Source organism: Lolium rigidum, chromosome 2 (genome assembly GCF_022539505.1).
Source record: "Lolium rigidum isolate FL_2022 chromosome 2, APGP_CSIRO_Lrig_0.1, whole genome shotgun sequence".
Classification (NCBI taxonomy): domain Eukaryota; kingdom Viridiplantae; phylum Streptophyta; class Magnoliopsida; order Poales; family Poaceae; genus Lolium; species Lolium rigidum.
The window spans coordinates 159834662-159855256 of NC_061509.1; the positions used below are offsets into that span (position 1 = coordinate 159834662).

Here is a 20595-nt window from a genome sequence, read left to right on the forward strand (position 1 = left end):
TGTTTGGTGAAGTTTTGAAAATTTCTCCTCCATTATCTACTATAGGAAAACCCCATTTAGGGATATCTTCACATGTCCATCATCACCACATGAACAACAAGCTTCAAGCATATGATATTTCCAAGATAGCTCATCTTGAACTTGCACTTGATTTCTTTTTTACTTACTATCTTGATGTCTTGAAGGTACATATGAGAGCTCACTCAATCATTTTCTTTTTCATCAAACCATACTTTTCATAGGCTCAACTCTCTTATGACTAATCTTCGGATCACTCCTCGAATAACACCTTGGTCATCATTTAATCTTCTTCGCTTTTTTTTTCTTTCAACCTTGAAACCAGCATATGGTTTAAGCATTGCCTATGTAAAAAATCTTCAAGTATAAATTAATGCAAATATTTATCCATGTATATTGTCATAAATTACCAAAACCACACATAAAGGCCCCATGAACTTTCACCAACCATTTGATTATCCCACCTAGTGGTCCTGGTTGGGCTGCATGCGAGCTACCAAAAGTGACCTAAACAAGCGTTCTCGATCCCTCAACCTTAAAGATTTCACCAAAATATTGTTTCGCCATAGGCAAGCATCGTTTGCGAATACATTTCATTTAAACCCAAATTTATCAAATTTGGAAGATTTAATTTTCAAACTTATCCAAACGTAAAGTTTAGCAACCATTGGCTTGGCTGAGAAAAAAACACCCTAAATCTAGCTAGGTGGCCAGATGCCCAAACTCAAGGCTATCTCTCTTAATTCCATCAACAAAGAACTCAAGGTTCCTCTTCGGCATAGATATTGTCTCACCCATCATAATTACCAAAGGATATGTAATGAAAATGTTGAAATGCTATTGTTGCATCTATCTTGCGAAATAGTACTTTCATTTCATATATCTTTAATTTTGCATACATGCATACATGCTATAATTGCGAATCACAGTTAAAGATGTATGTTGTTGACCGAAAAAAAAAATCAACCCAGCGTTGTACTTTGGGAGCAAGGAATACTATCATAAACCTTGGTGGCTAGGTGCTCAAACGGATTTTGAGACCTTGAGGTACCTATTCGCTACAAACCTTGCATCACCCACCATAACCCTTTCCCTCAGCTCATTCATCTTGTGCTGTAATCGTTTTGTTCCAACAATATTTATATGTTTGGAATAATTCTTAGTCAAAGAAAAACCATGAAAAACAAGGGTGTCTTATTTATTGAAAGGGAAAATTTGCTACAGGACACCGTTATTTTCTGGCATTTACCAAAAAACAGCGCTAAATTATGCCTTTGCTCGGTACCATTATAATTTCGTGACACATTTGCCAAACCACATTGTATCGCTTAAAACACGAAGTTTAATATTTGGCACTTGAAATTAACATTTTACCTTTTCACAAATATGATCAGATCAGACTTTTCCCAATTCTTCCGTCTAACAGTTGAGCGTCGTCGTGCTCATCCTCCATCTCGCGTTGCCGCCGGCTTCCCTGCCCGTGTAGTCCCTCGTCCTGCATCAGCTAGTTGACCAGTGTGTGCTGACCGGCCGCAGGGTCTCGTGTTGCCGCCCTGCCATGTGAGCAGTCCTGCTGGGCAACAACGCTCGAGCTGGACATTGACGACGCTGCAGGTGTCCATGGATACCGACATAGCCCAGGTGCCCGGCGGGTATTTTTCTCCCTAAATCTCTTCCCAGTTGATGTGAACTGGCCGTAGTATACTCTCTAATTCATGTTCTCGTTCATTTGCGTAAGATGGGAAAGTAGATCAGCTAATAGAATTGATGTTCGGTTGGGCCTCCTGTGCTGAATTTGAATTGGATAAAAATGAAAAATATTCAAAATCGGAAGTATGACGGCCATTCGAAGAAAAATGTCAAACTTTTCGTTTTAAGCGGTACAGTGTGTTTTGGCAAACATGTCACGAAATTATAATGGTACTGAGTAAAGACATAATTTAGCGGTGTGTTTTGGCAAATGCCGAAAAATAATGGTGTCCTCCAGCAAATTTTCCCTTATTGGAATGGAGGGAGTATATTTCTACCTCCTAGGAATGGTGTTCAATAATGCAAAAGTTGCATTCCTTCATAGTGAAAGAGCCATCACGTGCAATATGTTTAATTAGACCAAACTATGAGAGTATTTCAACATAAATAATTATGTTGTTTATTACTTGACTGTGTTTTCTTGGTATCTGAAATACGAGTTTGTGGTCTTATATATAAAAACAGAGGAAGTACTTGCGTTTCATATATCTTTACTTTTGTATACTTACACATAAACATTCTATAATTGAAAATCAAAATTAAAGATGTACATTGTTGACCAAAAAAAAGTCAAGCTGACACTACAACTTGGGAGGGAGGAGTATAAAGGTTGGCGGCTAGATGCTCAAACGGAAGATCATCTCTCTTAATTCCGTCGACAAAGGCCTCGAGATTCCTCTTGGCTACAAACCTTGCAGCACCCACCATAATCCTTTCCCTCAGCTCATTCATCTTCTGCTGCAATCGTTTTATACCAACAATATTTATATGTTTGGAATAATTCTTAGTCAAAGAAACACCACGGAAAATGAGGGAGCCTTCTTTATTACTTGAGTGTATTTTCTTCATATCTGAAATGTGAGATTGTGACCTTATACATAAAAACAGAGGGAGTACTTGCATTTCATATATCTTTACTTTTGTACACATACACATATACATGCTATAATTGAAAATCACAATTAAAGATGTACATTGTTGACCAGAAAAAAGTCAAGCCGGCACTACAATTTGGGAGGGAGGAGTATAAACCTTGGCGGCAAGTTGATGAAACGGAAGATCATCTCTCTTAATTCCGTCCACAAAGGCCTCGAGGTTCCTCTTCGCTACAAACCTTGCCTCACCCGCCATAACCCTTTCCCTCAACTCATACATCTTCTGCTGCAGTCGTCTACCATCATCTCCTTCCATGATTCTCCCGATGCCGTCTTTCACGTCGCATCGTCTAGTGCTCCGCAACCTGATCCCTGTCTCCCACATCTTAACGATGAAGGCAGAGTTGATGAACTGGTCGCCGGACACGGGGTAGCACAGGAGACGCACCCCGTGCTGTATGGCCTCGAGCGTGGAGTTCCAGCCGCAGTGCGTGAGGTAGCACCCGACGGCCTCGTGCGCGAGGACGCCTCCCTGCGGCGCCCAGGCGACGACCTTCCCACGGCCGGTCACCGTCTCCAGGTACCCGGCGGGGAGGCCGGCTCGCCACGACGGGTCGTTCTTCAGAACCCACAGGAATGGCCGCCCAGTTGCCTCGAGGCCAAGCGCGAGCTCGCTGATCTCGTCCGACCCGATCGGCGCGACCCAACTCCCAAAGGAAACGTAGATTACCGATCCTGGACGCTGCTGGTCCAGCCAGTCCATGCAAGATCCATCTGCCTGCCACATGCTAGGGTTCTTTCCTGGCAACTTCGGTGAATTCTCAACTTTCTCAAGTAATCCGTGTATAGACAGTGGCCCAACATGGAGGATTTGCAGGCCCTGTGACGCGTGGAGCTGGTCGGAGTCTTCGTCGGCGGCTTCGCTGGGGAAGGAGTTGACGAGGAGGCAGCGGAGGCTCCTCGTGCGCTGTAAGATCTGGAGCCAGAAGGCAAATCTTTTTTCTTGCGATGCTGTGCAGCCGACGAGCCATGGCAGCAGCTCTTTGGTGCCAAGTTGCAATTCTTCGGGTAATATGTGCAGGTTGTTGGCCGTCCGCAGGTCTGCGTTTTCTTGATCTTTGTCGAACCCATCTGTCAAAATGGGAATGCCTGTATACCAATAAGGCAATAATTGTCTAGTAAAGACTAAATCAAATAAAATGGTGAAAACTTAATTCTTGAGCAGGCGCGCACTAGCTATCCAATCAGTGGAAGCTGCCATAGGAAAAAAAGAAATTGTGTGAATGAGATGCCATAGGAAATTAACTTAGGTCACATTCAATCTAAAATAACAAAGGTCACATTCAACTAAAGTATTAGGCTGTGATGAGCTGAGGCTAAAATGAACTTTGCTGCTCGTGCAGGACCAGACTAGGCATGCAAAACAGCGGGTCTGCGCTACAAATGATCTAAATTTGAAGGGATCCTTTGATTCATAGCCTCATAGGATCATGCCTAGTTGAATCCTATAAAAAGATGAGTTTCATTTGATTGTGTCAAAGAAATTTAGATATGAGCTCATGTTTTTTATAGGATTTGCACTACACAATTACTATAGGATTATTTTATAAAATTATTTTAAATAGGATATGTTCTTATAAATCAAAAAACTAGTGTAGGAAAAAATCACATAGAATCTAAATTCTACATAATTCCTATGAATCAAAGGATCCCAAAGTAAAAAAAAAATGAAGCATGTCTAGATGTGTAACTGTTTGGGGCGGGCGCCGGGGCAAAAAGAACAACCCACGCCACACAACAAGACATGCTAAATTCAGGTGTGTTTCTGTGCCCTTGCAGAATGGCGCCAATTGTAATCGTGACAGGATTTAAGCATGCACGTTCCAATCTCCCCTTGCAAGTCTTTTTTTATCCGTAAGAAAGATGCCAGAGCTCAAGCTAAGCTACAATTGGAACCTAGCAGTCCGTAACATAAAGAAAGACGCACAGCGAGCACTTCAGCTCTAGGGTACTAGCAGGTACCTCAAACCCATTAAGGATACAATACAATGCATGTATGACTATGGATAATACAAAAGTAAGTAAGGATAGTACATACTTCATATCACTATATAGTAAGAGCAGTACGTACGTCTATTGAGTACGTAGTAATTTAGTACTAGTACGTTTATAATTTTTCTCTTGCGAGATAGTAAGATATATGGTCCTTCCTTCCGTTGTACAGATATAGGACCATTGTATAGGATTGGATTTGGATCTCATATACAGAGCCATGTGAGTGCCAGTGACGCTGCCGGGCGTTAGCTTGACCCGATCTTCCGAAAATAACGGCCGTTATATATTTGGAAGTTGAAACAAGAAAAGGGGGACCTGGATGCATACCTGAATCTGAGATGAACCGCTGTCGAAGAAGCTCCGGGATGGCAGCCACGACGCGAAAGCTCGCCAGCATCGCCGGCCAGAAACCCACGGCCGGCACGCCGCACCGGGAGGCGACCGGGATGGCCCACGACGCGAGCACGTCAACGACGACGCACGCGGCGTGCCCCCGCGTCAGCATCCGCTCCAGGTGCGCCGGCATGTGGTGCTCCATCGCGTGCGCGATGCTGGCGAAGCCCGGGGGCTCGCCGCCGTCGTCAAAGATGCCGCTGGGGATCGACGCAAGCCCCACGCCGCCGCTGGCGACGTCGGCACAGCTTCCCATGCGGCGGTGGACGAAGTCGGGTACGGCGACGGTTGACGCAACGCCGCGCGCGGCGAGGGCGCGCGCCAGGTGGAGCATCGGCGTGACGTGGCCCTGCGCCGGGAACGGCACGAGGACGACGGCGGCGAGGTCGGCATGCTCTGGATCCGCTCCCATGCCAGCCGTCGGTTCGAAGCAAAACAAGCGAAGGAACAATGTGCGGGTTGGCCGCTACGATCGAGCGGTACTGGAGCTTGGCCTTCGAACGTGGTGTGTGCTGGTGTGTATATTTAAAGATGTGGCAGCGCGCGCGCTCGCGCGGGGGCGTGGCATTTGATTCGCCGGCTGTTTGCCTACTGGCCGTGTCCCTCTCCCTCTACATTTGACATTGGATAATTAAAGTTGCTGTTATCTATTCGTCCACTGTAAACGATATACTATGGCATATATTACTCTCATGGTTAGCTGAATCTGTTTACCCTCCATTTGGGCTCTGTCAGCTTGGATAATCATCTTTTGTTGGTGGCAGGCGTTGACTTCCGCAATCTTGAAAACTGAACTTTGAACATACTAGGCGCAGAGTAATTCACCGCATGTTTCGAAAGCAACATATGGCAGATGATATGAATTTACTGACAACACAATGAATATTGGTTAAATTACACAATGCCACGAGATTATATACAGAGTATCCTAAAACAACGTATTTAAGACGATTTCATGAAATCACTTGCTTGGGAACGAATCATATCACAAATCGAAGTTCATACAAGTTTACGCCAGATTAAGCCAAATCCGTACAAGTACGCAGTTACGAATCAAGTGTATGTCATAAAACTATAATTGTATGTGTGTGTGTACGGTTTGTGCAGGTTAAGTTTGTTAAAAGAACGTATCATAGAGATGTACCACGCTCCATTCCATGTTCATTGTCACGTATATTCAGATGTATCTACTCACAAAATATGTCTAAGTATATCCAAATTACCGACAAGAGTTATGGAACGGAAGAAGTAGCTACGTAGCTCCGGGATACACTTGGTCCCTAAATAAGGACTTTGAAGAAAAAAGATTTTAATTATTTAATTTCGTTTCATTTTATTTGGTTAATTTAGACACATATTTGACTACTAATTACCTTAGTAATGTCTAATATATGTCATATAACTAACGCCAATAGGCTTGTTTTCAAAAGTATTTACTTTTATTGTGATTTTTCTATCACGTCAATCAAATTCTAATGGAGCAACTATTAGTCGAAGTCCTGTGGAAGCAAACAAAATTACTCTACTCATTGCATTTCTGGAGGGAGAAAGCAGTATAATTGGTTCATGCATCTATATTGGTGACTTGGTCTTTGGATGTGCAGTTTAATGCTGGTTTGTACATCACACAAATAATTCATGAACTGTATTAATTGAAGAACAAGGTTAACTATTTTGAGGCCAAATTCATTAAGTAACATGCTTGGTTGACTTCGGGATAAGATAACATGAAGTTGATGCATGAATTCTATGTCATCATTATGACATGTTGCTTTCAGCAAAGAACAAGGTGTCAATTTGGATATGTATATAGAGTGCAAGAAGCTGGATATCAATGTTTAAACTATTTTATCTTTAAAATGCTTACATCAAAGAATAATCTGGTACATAGTTGACAAAATGCAGCATATTTGATTATATTTGCGAGGGTTTGTTCCAACACGTGCGCAAAACGTTATGTGGAATTGTTACAACACACAATGATCGCAGCTAATGTCTGGTTGTGATAGATTATGAATAGATTATTGCTAAACTAAAACCTATCTAACAATTTGCCAACACAAGTTCCGGTTGGTAAAATATCATATTTTGTTAAAAAATTCTTTCCCAAAGTAATGGCCGAAGGATATACTTCGCCAATCTATTTTTAGACATACTACCAAAATCTATGCAAATAACACCATAATCTTTTTTTGGGTACAAATATGTAAAGCAATCGGACATTGACATAGAGAAACAGTTTTTAAAATTCAGATTTACTAATTGCCACCCAAGTGAGAATTTTGTAATTAGTTCTGAGATGATACCGTGAACCATTATTCCAATGTTGAGATCCACGCAAGATTTATCATTTTTGAATTATGTGAACAAAGAGTACTCTTTTTCACTAGATTAACAAATTGTTCAAACATTGTGAAACGTTTTTATTTATGTGGAAATTTGTAAAGTTGATCGAGATGCTCAATCGACTCAAAAAATAGTAGTTCGTTTTGCATGGACAATTTGTTGCAACATAGAGAAAACTTTTTTTAATCTTATCAACACAGTCACACACCTTCGTCTCATTGGTGGTTGTGTGGGTTTACACAAGGTTCACAATACTTACACTAACTTAGTTAATCAATTAGCACAAGAGTTCAATTGCCAAGTGGGTCGCATGTCCTTTACTTACCTTGGATTGCCCCTAGGAACTACGAGACTCACTATTGATGAGTTATCTCCTCTAGTCTCTAGATTGGAAAGGAAGCTTACTTCTAGTTCTAGCTTCCTGTCACAACTAGTGTGGCTTCAGCTTAAAGATTTTGCTCTTGCTTCCATGCTTTTGCACTTCCTATGTTTATCGCAGCTACCTCACGGCCTAACCAATCAGCCTGGTAGAATTCTCATACAATGCTTGTGGATATAAACATTTGATGGGCTAAAGCAATCTTTGGAAGCCTGGGAAATAGTTTGCAAACCTAAAAAGAATGATGGAATTGTATCGTCAATTTTTAGAAGCGGGATGTGGCACTATTAACTAAATTCCTTGAGAATTTTTATAATAAGATGGATGTGCCTTGGGTCCAACAGGTGTGTCATGCTTACTACTCTAGTAAAGTTCCTCGTGCAAAAAACTTGTGTGGAAGTATTTGGTGGAAGGATGTGTTAAAACATGTGGACAATTTTATGGGGGTTTTAACCATGGCAAGGGTGACACCTTCTTATTTTGTCCGAGTTAATTAATGGAAGTATTAGGCCACTGAAATTGAGATATATCATACTATTCTCCTATGTATTGAATGAGAACATGTTGGCCACTGAGGTGATGGAACATGACGATATGGTCGGTCTTTTTCATTTACCATTGTCCACTGCAGCTTATCAAGAGCTAGATGATCTTCAGAACGTCATGCAAGCTAATCCTCTCTCAGAGCGTTATTACTCATGGATATATTTTTGTGGAGAGAAGTATGTGTGAGAATAGTTTTGTTGTCATATACATAAACATATAAAAGTGCCCGATGTTTATAAGTGGCTCCAGAAATCTAGTTGTGTTATGAAAATGAAGGTATTTGTCTACCTTTTATAGTTTGATACACTGAATGCGAAGGATTTGTTGCAACGAAGACATTGGAATGTCTCGGATGATATACATTGCGATCTTTTCCCTTTGAGAGTTCATGGGGATCGGAATCATTTGTTTTTTGAGTGTAATTTTTAGTAAATGTATATGGAATTACCCCAGTACATGATGATCTATAGTCGTGGTAGCAGACGCAAAAAAGAGGTTTGAACGGCCTTTCTTCATGAAATTATCAGCTACTCCATGTTGGAATTTATGGTTAATCGGGTGATGAGTGTACTTTTTGAGTGTTTTCATCCCTATTTTACATAGATATCCTTGTGTAGCAATAGGATTTTGGTATTTCACTGCGCGCACCTTTTATGATTGTTTCAGCATGATCTCAAAATATTAATGCAATGATGAAATATATATATATATATATATATATATATATATATATATATATATATATATATATATATATAAACTATCATCTTTATGGTATTTTGACATGATAAAAGTCATCTGAGCACTTGACCACGCACTTGGGCCAAAGGAGGATGCGAGAAGGAACTCCAGAGGGTTTAGCAGGCATCAGTACGGGGGGACCCTACCCGTACCATCCGCCCGTACGCACTGCCAGGAGCTCCGCCTCATCAAATACTTTCACCTCGCGCGGATGGATCAGTGATCAAACATTCGATCACAGCCTCCGAAAACACCGAAACACCACCTCTGAGAGAGATGTGGAGGAGGAACTTGGGAGAAGACATAATCTCGGCTGATACACGGATCATTGTAGGACAAGCCATCATACCCTCATCATCAACCGTTGCATCATCATCATCACCAACACCAATACCTTTCTTACTCAACCATAGTTGTTATCTCAATTGCTATTATGGATTTGTATTTGAATTCATACCATTACCTTTATTCCATCCACAAGATTATGATGATGTTCTTGATTGCTTCCATGTGTGGGTAATTCCATTTGTACTTGGGGAGATGGAGAAACCCTAGCATCTCTATGAGATGAATCAAAGATGATCCATGATTTTAATATATGATTGTGTGTTAGTTCTCTCTCTAGATATTATGTGAAGTGCACCATGTAATATTTGCCTTAGGGACTAGAGAGAGAACTACCCTTCGAAGTATGATATAGTGTACGGCGGGAAGTGACATTACCGTGGTGTTTCTCTATCATATGGAAGAAGGGGATAAAGAGAGACTCACTAAGCTCATATAGATAACCAAGTGGAAACCCTTAATGGTGATAGTCAATATGTCGTTGTAGAAGGCTAGCCGCAACGGTTATTTAGACATGCGATGACATATGGTTTTCTGCGTGCATCTTATTATGGAGCTCTCTTCACACACAACATGATTAAAAACATATTTTATCTCGATTAACATTAATCCTAATGCAAGAGGTGGATCCAACAAACCCCCGAGAACATTTTGTCTTAATGAGTTTTACAACATTTTTTACTACGCTTCTTACTTTATTGCTTTGTTTACTTTCTTGCAACCAAATAATACTCTCTTCGAAACACTCCTACTTGAGATTAAAGAGCGATTTACAAGTGGCCCTTGTGAGATAGTAGCAAGGGGCATTGATACCTTAACTAGTAGCTCCTCATGGTTCGATACACTTATTTTGAAACTAGCTACAATTGAACTGTGTACTTGCAGTTATCAAGCTCTTTTCTGGCGCCGAAGCTGGGGAGCTCAGCACTTTTGGTCTTTGTTCTTAGTTGCTAATTTATTAATTTCTTTACTAAAGTTGTTTACTTGTTTCAGGTAAACAGCATGGCTGCTCTTGGGCTTATGAATAAGCTTGACACAGCCAAATACCTTTGGATGTTCAATCGAGGGTATGTTAAGGAATTCCCGAATGGAAGTGATGTGCAATATGTGATTCATCCACATCTAATTGCTATTATGCAAGAGAACAGTTTTGCATGAGATGATCCTAATGAAGATCCATATAATACCTTAAATTTCTTTACCGAGTTATGTTGGACTATTAAATTGAGATGTTATTCTCGTTATGAACTGAAACCTAAATTACTCAGCCAATCTCTAACTAACACTTCCCCGTCTTGGTATAGAACTTGTCCTGCAGAAAAATTAATACTTGGGAGAATCTTAAAAAGGAGTTTATATTTCGTTTTTATCCCAAGGTTAAATCTGCCGAGGCGAGAACGGTCATCACTAATTTCAAGAACCGTCGTGGCAAAAGTATGGTAAGAGCCTACTTAAGATACAAAGGTATTCTTCAGAGTTGTCCCAATAATGACTTACCACCTTGGTATGTTTTCCATATCTTTTATGGACGACTTCAGCAAGATAATACAAGAGAATTCGATTTGTTATCTGGTGGATCTTTTATGGACCTTACTCCTGAACAAGCTTTGATACACCTAGATAAAGTTCACAGAAATAGAGAAACTTGGAGTTTTGATCTTGGGAGTGAAGGTGAAATAGAAATATAATATGATTGTCTAAATTCTCAAAGAAACCTTGAAATGTAAAACAAATGGCTAATGAACTTCACCTTGATGATGTTATGGTATTAGATGTTCTTCAGGATTTTATAGAATTCATTGGAGCACCAAAAATGGAATGGCTCCATTATACTCCACCATCTCAACCAGTTGAAGCAGTACAAATGGTTGTTGATACACCTAAAGAAGTGTTGAGATTGAGAGACAACCTTATGAAGAGCCGCTCCCTTTTCCAAGGACGGAGGCAAAGCATATTAGGGCTCAACTACTTGTAGAGCAAACAGAAAAGGAGAAGGGGAAGGAGACGCTAAAAGAGCCCGAAGAAGAAGTTAATAATGAGGTACCCACTTATGAAGCTATGGAAGAAGAAAAGGAGGTAACTAACGAGGAGATATTGGCTATGTATGCAGATTGCAATGTAGTTGAACTTTACTCTGATTGTCCAATCATTTTTTAAGAACATTCTTAAACACTGCAGGGGCTAACATTGATTGTAGGAAAGAACCATCTCCCTCAAGTTTGAGGAGGAAGTTATGCAGATCCTCTTCTCAAAATTTGAGCACAAGCCAATAGTCGAAATTTTCGAGGAAGAAGAACTTGAGGAAGAAGGTAATCTTACTATTCTTGTTGTTGTCCTTTATGATACCCCTGAAGATGAAATGGAAAGAAGTTTAGTTGAGAATGATAATGTTATAGGAGATATAGATAAATAGGAGATTGATGAGTATATAGACTACTCTCCTGTAGTTGATACCTTTATGAACAAAATTTATGAAATACCTGAAAGAAAGGGAGATGAAGCTTTGCCACCTCCAGAACTCAAGCATCTCCCACCAGATTTGAAATATAGGTTTCTAGATGACACAAATAAATACTTGATCACATTGGGACTCCAAGTGCAGAGTGTTGCGTCAGCGGAGTATCTTCCCCACAAGGGTGACTCGGGGGGTTTATATCGAACTCTCGGGGAACTCGCTCAAAGAGTATTCTCTTCTCTCCTCTTCAAGCAATCCTGCAAGTAAAATAAATGCCTTGTGTCCCCAACCCCACCGTGTGGTTGTCAAGCATAAGGTTTCACGCAAGTAAATAACACAAGTAGTAATAAAGTAAGTAAAAAACTAAAGTAGATAAAGTAACTAAGTAAAAACTGGTAAAGAGATTGATTGTTTTTGGTGTTTTGGATGCAAATAAGAAAAGTCAATATCTTTGTATTTTCGCATTAAAATAGTGCAGCAAATAGAAAACAATATAAAAGCAATATAAAGGTGTTTCTTATGATAAAAAGTGGACCGGGGTTCATGGGTTCACTTGACTATTCTCTTGTAAAGTTGTGGTGGAAAAAAAGCAATTCATCAATGAGATATGAAGGTACAAATAATAGTATATGTAAGATCATAATTAATATGGGCATCACGTCCTAACATAGAGATGATGCAACACACCTCTCTTATGCTCCACAAGAAATAAACTTCATCAATCTTGTATTAAGAATTAATAGAGCATAGCAATAAGTGCTTTGACATGAAGATTGAATATCAAATATGCTACCTTGAACAAACAAGATCATCATTGCTGTCACGTGATGAACATAGCACATGCATTCACTTAATCCTAGTGAGGTAGCAAAACCAAGGCAAAACAATAATACATCATGAACATATTGTCACTATCCAATCACTAAAACCTTGCTACTCCATCTAACACATCACCCCACACACGCTCTTGCATAGATGTCGGATCAGAACATAAACTTAAGAACAAGGTACATAATATGCACCTATCAATAGATCTCACAATATAATAAGATCAGTTCTCATAAAACAATATCATAGAACGAGGATCCACCACATAGGTATTACAAATATGGCCATAATCATGATAGGCAACTCATATGGCATTAAGTACTATGAAGACCATGAGAGAAATAGATCAAGCTACAGATACAAACCTGTAGTCCAGATGTGGACTACTCCCTCTTGATCATGGTGATGATGATGAAGACGTTGGAGAAGGTGGAGATACATCCGGCGGTGATCCCAGCGGAGTTTCCCCCTCCAATCTTCTCTGCAGCAGCCTCCGTTTTGGTGTTTTTTTTCTTTCTGCGAAGCTCTCCTCCGAGAACTCTTTGGGGCCATATATAGGGGTTTTAGGGCAAAATACGTCGGTTCGTGAAAGAATCAGGTCAAAAGGGCGATCAGCGGAGGTTGGGTGGCGCGGCCAGGCTTCTAGGACGCGCCACCTATGCTCATTTGGCCCTCGGGCCTCTCCAAGTGTGCTTCTAGGGTCCACGCTGTTTCTCCCGATGAAAAAATGATGCTCCAAAAATCCAGATCAATTTGACTCCGTATAGGTCTCTGAAAGTGAAAAAATACGCGAAACAGGTTTTTCCTGTTCTGCAGGGTTATAAACCAAATAAAGGGGATCATTGGTAAATCCCCATAAATCAATGTAAAAAATGGCATTATCATCATATATGTTGCAAACATGTGGGAATTCAATATGATAAATAACAAAGTTCATGTATGCATTTTACATGCATCAATACCCTGTTATTGTAAGTGCTAACCCTACAGATAAAGAGGAGGAACAACTAATGATGGTATTGAAAATGCACTGTAAAGCCCTTGGTTATTCATTGGCTAACTTGAAAGGGATTAGTCTTTCGATAGCCATCCACAGAATATTCATGGAAGAAGGAGCTCAACCTTTGGCAGATTTCCAAAGGAAACTTAAACCTGATATGAAGGAAGTGGTAAGAAAGAAAAGCATTCGCCTACTTGATGCAATTATTATTTACCAGTTCGGAGAGAGTGATTGTGTAAGCCATGTTCATTGTGTCCCAAAGAAAGGAGGGTTTATTGTTGTACCAAATAAACACAATGAAATGGTTCCTACTCCAACTAGCATATGACATATGATGTGTATTGATTTTAGAAAGCTAAATAGAGAAACTAGAAAGGATCATTACCCACTACCATTTATAGATCAAACATTAGCGAGGCTTGTCTGACATTCCTACTTTTGTTATCTGGATGGATACTCTGGGTTTTCTCAAATATTTTTTCATCCCGAAGATCAATTGAAAACAACTTTTACTTGTCCCTTTGGATTATATGTTTACCGCAGAATGCCTTTTAGTTTATGCAACGCACCAGCTACCTTTCATAGATGCATGACTATCATATTTGTTGATTATATTGAGCATAATGGAAGTATTCATGGACGACTTGTCCGCCTATGGAACTTCATGTAACCATTATTTGCATAATTTGCATAAGATTTTGCAGAGATTTGAAGACACAAATATAATCTTGAATTGGAAAAAATGCCATTTCATGGTTCAAGAGGGGATAGTACTTTGTCAAGAGATCTCAAGCAAAGGAATAGAAGTTGAGAAATCAAAAGTTGAGGCCACTGAAAAAATACCACCCCCACGAGATGTTAAAGGTATAAGAAGCTTTCTTGGTCATGCATGATTTTACAGAAGGTTTATTAGAAACTTTTCCCAAATTGCAAGACCTCTAACTAATTTGTTACAAAAGAATGCTTATTTTATGTTTGATGAAATATGTCTTATTCCTTCCAACATTCTTAAACAAGCTCTTCTTAAAGCTCCAATGATAAAACCACCTGATTGGAGAAAGCCTTTTGAGTTACTTTGTGAGGCAAGTAATGAATCTGTTGGTGTTGCTTTGTGAACGCGTCGTCGTGATGATCTAAATATCATTCATCATGCTAGCCATACTCTTAACAATGCATAAATAAACTACCCAATGGATGAAAAGGAATTATTTGTAGTTGTTTTTTCTGCGAAAAATTTAGATCTTATCTTACTGATCGACTCAAAAGTTAGAGTCCATACTAATCATGAAGACTTGAAAGAAAACCTTGAAGGGCAGATGTTAAGCATAGAATGATTCGTTGGATTTTGCTTTTGCAAGAATTTGATCTACACATTTTGCAAAGGAAGGAAGAACCACTTGAGACTCAAGATCCCTGATACGTCTCAAACGTATCTATAATTTCTTATGTTCCATGATACTTTTATGATGATACTCACATGTTTTATACACACTTTATGTCATTATTATGCATTTTCCGGCACTAACCTATTGACGAGATCGTTGAAGAGCCGATTCGTTGTTTTCTGCTGTTTTTGGTTTCATAAATCCTACAAAGGAAATATTCTCGGAATTGGACGAAATCAACGCCCAGGGTCTTATGTTTCCACGAAGCTTCCAGAAGACCGATGGAGATACGAAGTGGAGCCACGAGGTGGCGCCACCACAAGGCGGCGCGGCCAAGGAGGGGCCCGCGCCGCCCTAGTGTGTGGGCCCCTCGTGATGCCTCCGACTCCGCCCTCCCGCCTACTTAAAGCCTTCGTCGCGAAAACCCCAGCACCGAGAGCCACGATACGGAAAACCTTCCAGAGACGCCGCCGCCGCCAATCCCATCTCGGGGGATTCAGGAGATCGCCTCCGGCACCCTGCCGGAGAGGGGAATCATCTCCCGGAGGTCTCTTCATCACCATGATCGCCTCCGGATCGATGTGTGAGTAGTTCACCCCTGGACTATGGGTCCATAGCAATAGCTAGATGGTTGTCTTCTCCTCATTGTGCTATCATGTTAGATCTTGTGAGCTGCCTATCATGATCAAGATCATCTATCCGTAATGCTACATGTTGTGTTTGTTGGGATCCGATGAATATTGAATACTATGTCAAGTTGATTATCAATCTATCATATATGTTGTTTATGTTCTTGCATGCTCTCCGTTGCTAGTAGAGGCTCTGGCCAAGTTGATACTTGTGACTCCAAGAGGGAGTATTTATGCTCGATAGTAGGTTCATGCCTCCATTGAATCTGGGACAGTGACAGAAAGTTCTTAGGTTGTGGATGTGCTGTTGCCACTAGGGATAAAACATCGATGCTTTGTCTAAGGATATTTGTGTTGATTACATTACACACCAAACTTAATGCAATTGTATGTTGTTTGCAACATAATACTGGAAGGGGTTCGGATGATAACCTGAAGGTGGACTTTTTAGGCATAGATGCATGCTGGATAGCGGTCTATGTACTTTGTCGTAATGCCCTGATTAAATCTCATAGTACTCATCATGATATATGTATGTGCATTGTTATGCCTTCTTTATTTGTCAATTGCCCAACTGTAATTTGTTCACCCAACATGCTATTTATCTTATGGGAGAGACACCACTAGTGAACTGTGGATCCCGGTCCATTCTTTACATCTGAAATACAATCTACTGCAAACTCTGTTCTTTACTATTCTTCGAAAAACAAACATCATCATCCATACTATACATCTAATCCTTTGTTTACAGCAAGCCGGTGAGATTGACAACCTCACTATTACGTTGGGGCAAAGTACTTTGATTGTGTTGTGCAGGTTCCACGTTGGCACCGGAATCCCTGGTGTTGCGCCGCACTACACTCCGCCACCAACAACCTTCACGTGTTCCTTGACTCCTACTGGTTCGATAACCTTGGTTTCTTACTGAGGGAAAACTTGTTGTTGTACGCATCACACCTTCCTCTTGGGGTTCCCAACGGACGTGTGTCTCACGCGCCATCAAGCTCTTTTTCTGGCGCCGTTGCCGGGGAGATCAAGACACGTTGCAAGGGGAGTCTCCCACATCTAATCTATTTACTTTGTTTTTGTCTTGCTTTGTTTTACTGCTTTGTTTGCTCTTATATCAAAAACACAAAAAAATTAGTTGCTAGATTTACTTTATTTACTGTCTTGTTCTCAATATTGAAAACACAAAAAAATTAGTTACTTGCATTTACTTTATTTAGTTTGCTTTATTTACTACTGCTAAAATGGGTACTGTTGAGAATACTAAGTTGTGTGACTTCACTAGCACAAATAATAATGATTTCTTATGAACACCTATTGCTCCACCTGCTACTACAGCAGAATTCTTTGAAATTAAACCTGCTTTACTAAATCTTGTTATGAGAGAGCAATTTTCTGGTGTTAGTTCTGATGATGCTGCTGCCCATCTTAATAATTTTATTGAACTTTGTGAAATGCAAAATTATAAGGATGTAGATACATTATAAAATTAAAATTTTTCCTTTCTCCTTAAGAGGAAGAGCTAAAGATTGGTTGCTATCTTTGCCTAGAAATAGTATTGATTCATGGACTAAATGTAAGGATGCTTTTATTTGTAGATATTATCCTCCCGCTAAAATTATATCTTTGAGAAGTAGCATAATGAATTTTAAGCAATTAGATAATGAACATGTTGCTCAAGCATGGGAGAGAATGAAATCTTTGGTGAAGAATTGCCCTACCCATGGACTGACTACTTGGATGATCATCCAAACCTTTTATGCAGGATTGAATTCGCGGAACCTATTGGATTCAGCTGCTGGAGGTACCTTTATGTCCATTACTTTGGGGGCGGCAAGAAAGCTTCTTGATAATATGATGATAAATTACTCTGAATGGCACACGGAAAGAGCTCCGCAAGGTAAGAAGGTAAATTATGTTGAAGAAACCTCCTCCTTGAGTGATAAGATTGATGCTATTATGTCTATACTTGTGAATGGTAGATCTAATGTTGATCCTAATAATGTTCCTTTAGCTTCATTGGTTGCCCAAGAAGAACATGTTGATGTGAACTTCATTAAAAGTAATAATTTCAACAACAATGCTTATAGGAATAATTCTGGTAACAACTATAGGCCATATCCTTCTGCTAATGGTAATGGTTATTGTAATTCTTATGGGAATTATTACAACAATAATAGGAGTGTACCCCCTGGTCTTGAAGCCATGCTTAAAGAATTTATTAGTGCACAAACTGCTTTTAACAAATCTGTTGAAGAAAAGCTTGATAAAATTGATATTCTTGCTTCTAAGGTTGATAGACTTGCCTCTAATGTTGATCTTTTAAAATTGAAAGTTATGCCTAATAAGGATAATGATAATAAAATTGTTACTACAGCAAACGCCATCCAAGTTCGAATTAATGAAAATATTAGATTGATGGCTGAATTGCATGCTAGGTGGGAAAGAGAAGAAAACGAAAAACTAGCCAAAGAGAATAATGTAGCTAAAGTTTGGACTATTACCACCACTAGTAATGATAATGCTTCACATGTTGCTACACCCCCTACTATCAATCTTATATTTACTAATTGGAGACTCCCTACAAGCCTCTCCGTTAATCCTCATGTCTAAACTACTATTTACCATCGGATAAAAAATAAACAACCACGATTGCTCCAATCGTCTCACCGCAATCTCAAATTAAATAACCGCCGGATCCCAACCAATCTATTCCTCAGCGCTCATCCTTTTCCGATCTTGGTCAGCACCGCCGGTACCATCGGCGTCCTCTCGACCTCCGCCAAATTTAGTCGCTGCAATGGTAAGTGCATCCTCCCCACGTCTTCTCTGCTCTAGCCTCTCACGGGTTATATTTACTGCCCGTCGTCTTATGTTGTGGCCGCTACCTCGGCCTCCACAAGCCAGTGCGGCTGCATCCCAGTCTGCCGAGACAACTCCTGCGGGAATAGATTACAATTTTTTTGGACAAATGAGACGACAGAGTAGCCACCTGAGACAAGCCGCACATGTCATTGTACGAATGGACTACGTCCTGTAGTATCCCGGTGAAAAAATTAGGCGAGCTGAATTCAGTCTATTTTCCAGGCTACGTTAATTCATCTATTTCCTCATGGTCCAGCCGAGGCCAATGAACCAGTTTGGCGATCTCGAGAAACATAAATCTAACGTTGTATTCAGCAGCAGGTCAACAAGATCAATATGATGAGTGATGCCTCCACCAGCACGAATCGTCCGGCCGGCAGGAAAACACCATTAGTCACCAGCTCTGAAGCTTCAATGTAATATACTGAAGTTTATCTCTGTCACTTTTTTTTGTCTATGATTTTCTGTTAGAACTGATTCCGTGTTTCCGAAGAACATTAGCAACAACAGGACCGATGAACACCACAAATTTATCTGACAAAGACAGAGTTATCTGATGATGATCTGATGTGGCTTACAATATACTCGCTTTAATGGCTCATCAACAGATTATGGATGAAACTATTACCTGTAAGCCTCATGTCTATCTCTAATTTTTGTACCAAGATCGTGTGATGAATTAAAAATATTTCCAAATGATAAGCATTATCCATCAGATCTTTGTCTTATATATCTCCGCATGCTACTTGATGTGGTTCATTGCTTAAACAAAGGATTTGAAGGCATGAATTGGTTAAAATAATTTGTCCGGTGCTCTAATTTCTGGATCATATTTTAGATCAATGTTTTCATGCAGGATAAAATTATTTTTGTAACTGGGCACTTGCTCTATCTCTGCACATATACATGCTAAGTATTGTAGCATGTGGAGCTTCCAGTGAAAGGGATCAGGTAACAAAATGTGTGTCTGCATAACATTAACAACTTTCAAGTTTATATTCAAGGTCATGTCCAGCTTAATCGTGTGTTTCCATGTAACGACTGATATATAGTTCTTTTCTACGGCCAACTTTGCAAGTAAAGTGTTTCAGAAATTTGTGTTCCTTTTCTTTCCTAAGGATAATGACTATATACTGAGAAGGACATTCATTCAACACAATGTGATTTAGTTGTAGGTTCATTAGCAGTGGCAGTGTGAAAAATAAAATGTTGTTGTTCAACTTTAGATATCATTCCAATTAAAAACGATTCAAAATAATAGTTGACACTATAATTGGAATTATTTAGGTCTCAGATAGAATATCCGGATTGGACTGTGCACCTATGTGAACTATACCCACTCTAATAATGTTGCTTCCCATTTATTTAATCAATTCTCTTTTGTTGATGTTTTCAACAAGAATGCACCTTTCTAATACAGGGCCGTGGACAACGTTCTGCATTTTGGGGTTTTCCTGCGTTCCTCACACAAACAACCTGGATTGATAATTATTCACTACTATCCACATTAATGTGTAAGTTGAATATTTCCTGAATTATGTATTCAGTTTTGTTGCCATTTATTTTGCCAAAGTTGGCTTTGTTGCTACTTTACCATACACATGTACTGATTCCTACATTTTTCAGGTCAATCTTTTCTCACAAAAGGAAGTTCTCAGAGTGTTGCTTCTTCCCAGTTTGCACCTGCACTTAAGCATTTTCTTTTATTGACTATATCAAATGTATATCCCAATACATTTTACATTATCAGATTTAATGCTAGATAATCGGATGCCGAACTAAATTTCCCTTTCTCATATTTTAAAAAAATCATTTGCATACAATACCTCATAAATCTCTATCTCAACTGAATGTTTTCTTCACTCATATATATTTTGTAGTACTGCATAAATTTTCTTATTAGAGTGTCCAATTCCCTTCCTTTGATTGGGAGTAGTTAATTAACCATCATTTTGTATATTTTTTTTAGTCACTGGAGGC

The 20595-nt window shown here is 39.7% G+C and overlaps 1 protein-coding gene across 1 annotated transcript; it reads right to left on the reverse strand.

Moving 5' to 3' along the window:
• Positions 1-2667: 2667 nt before the first annotated feature.
• Positions 2668-5502, reverse strand: LOC124687567 (UDP-glycosyltransferase 82A1-like). Its single transcript, XM_047221342.1, has 2 exons — positions 5025-5502; positions 2668-3791 (listed from the first exon to the last, which is right to left on the reverse strand). Exons 1-2 carry the CDS (start codon positions 5500-5502, stop codon positions 2761-2763), a joined length of 1509 nt encoding a protein of 502 aa, XP_047077298.1. The 3' UTR covers positions 2668-2760.
• Positions 5503-20595: the final 15093 nt, after the last annotated feature.

Excerpts from the sequence above, each read along its gene's own strand:
- LOC124687567 (XM_047221342.1), bottom strand. The coding sequence starts at position 5,502 with ATGGGAGCGGATCCAGAGCATGCCGACCTCGCCGCCGTCGTCCTCGTG. Across the intron at positions 3,792-5,024 it reads GCGGTTCATCTCAGATTCAG|GCATTCCCATTTTGACAGAT; the intron begins GTATGCATCCAG and ends ATTGGTATACAG.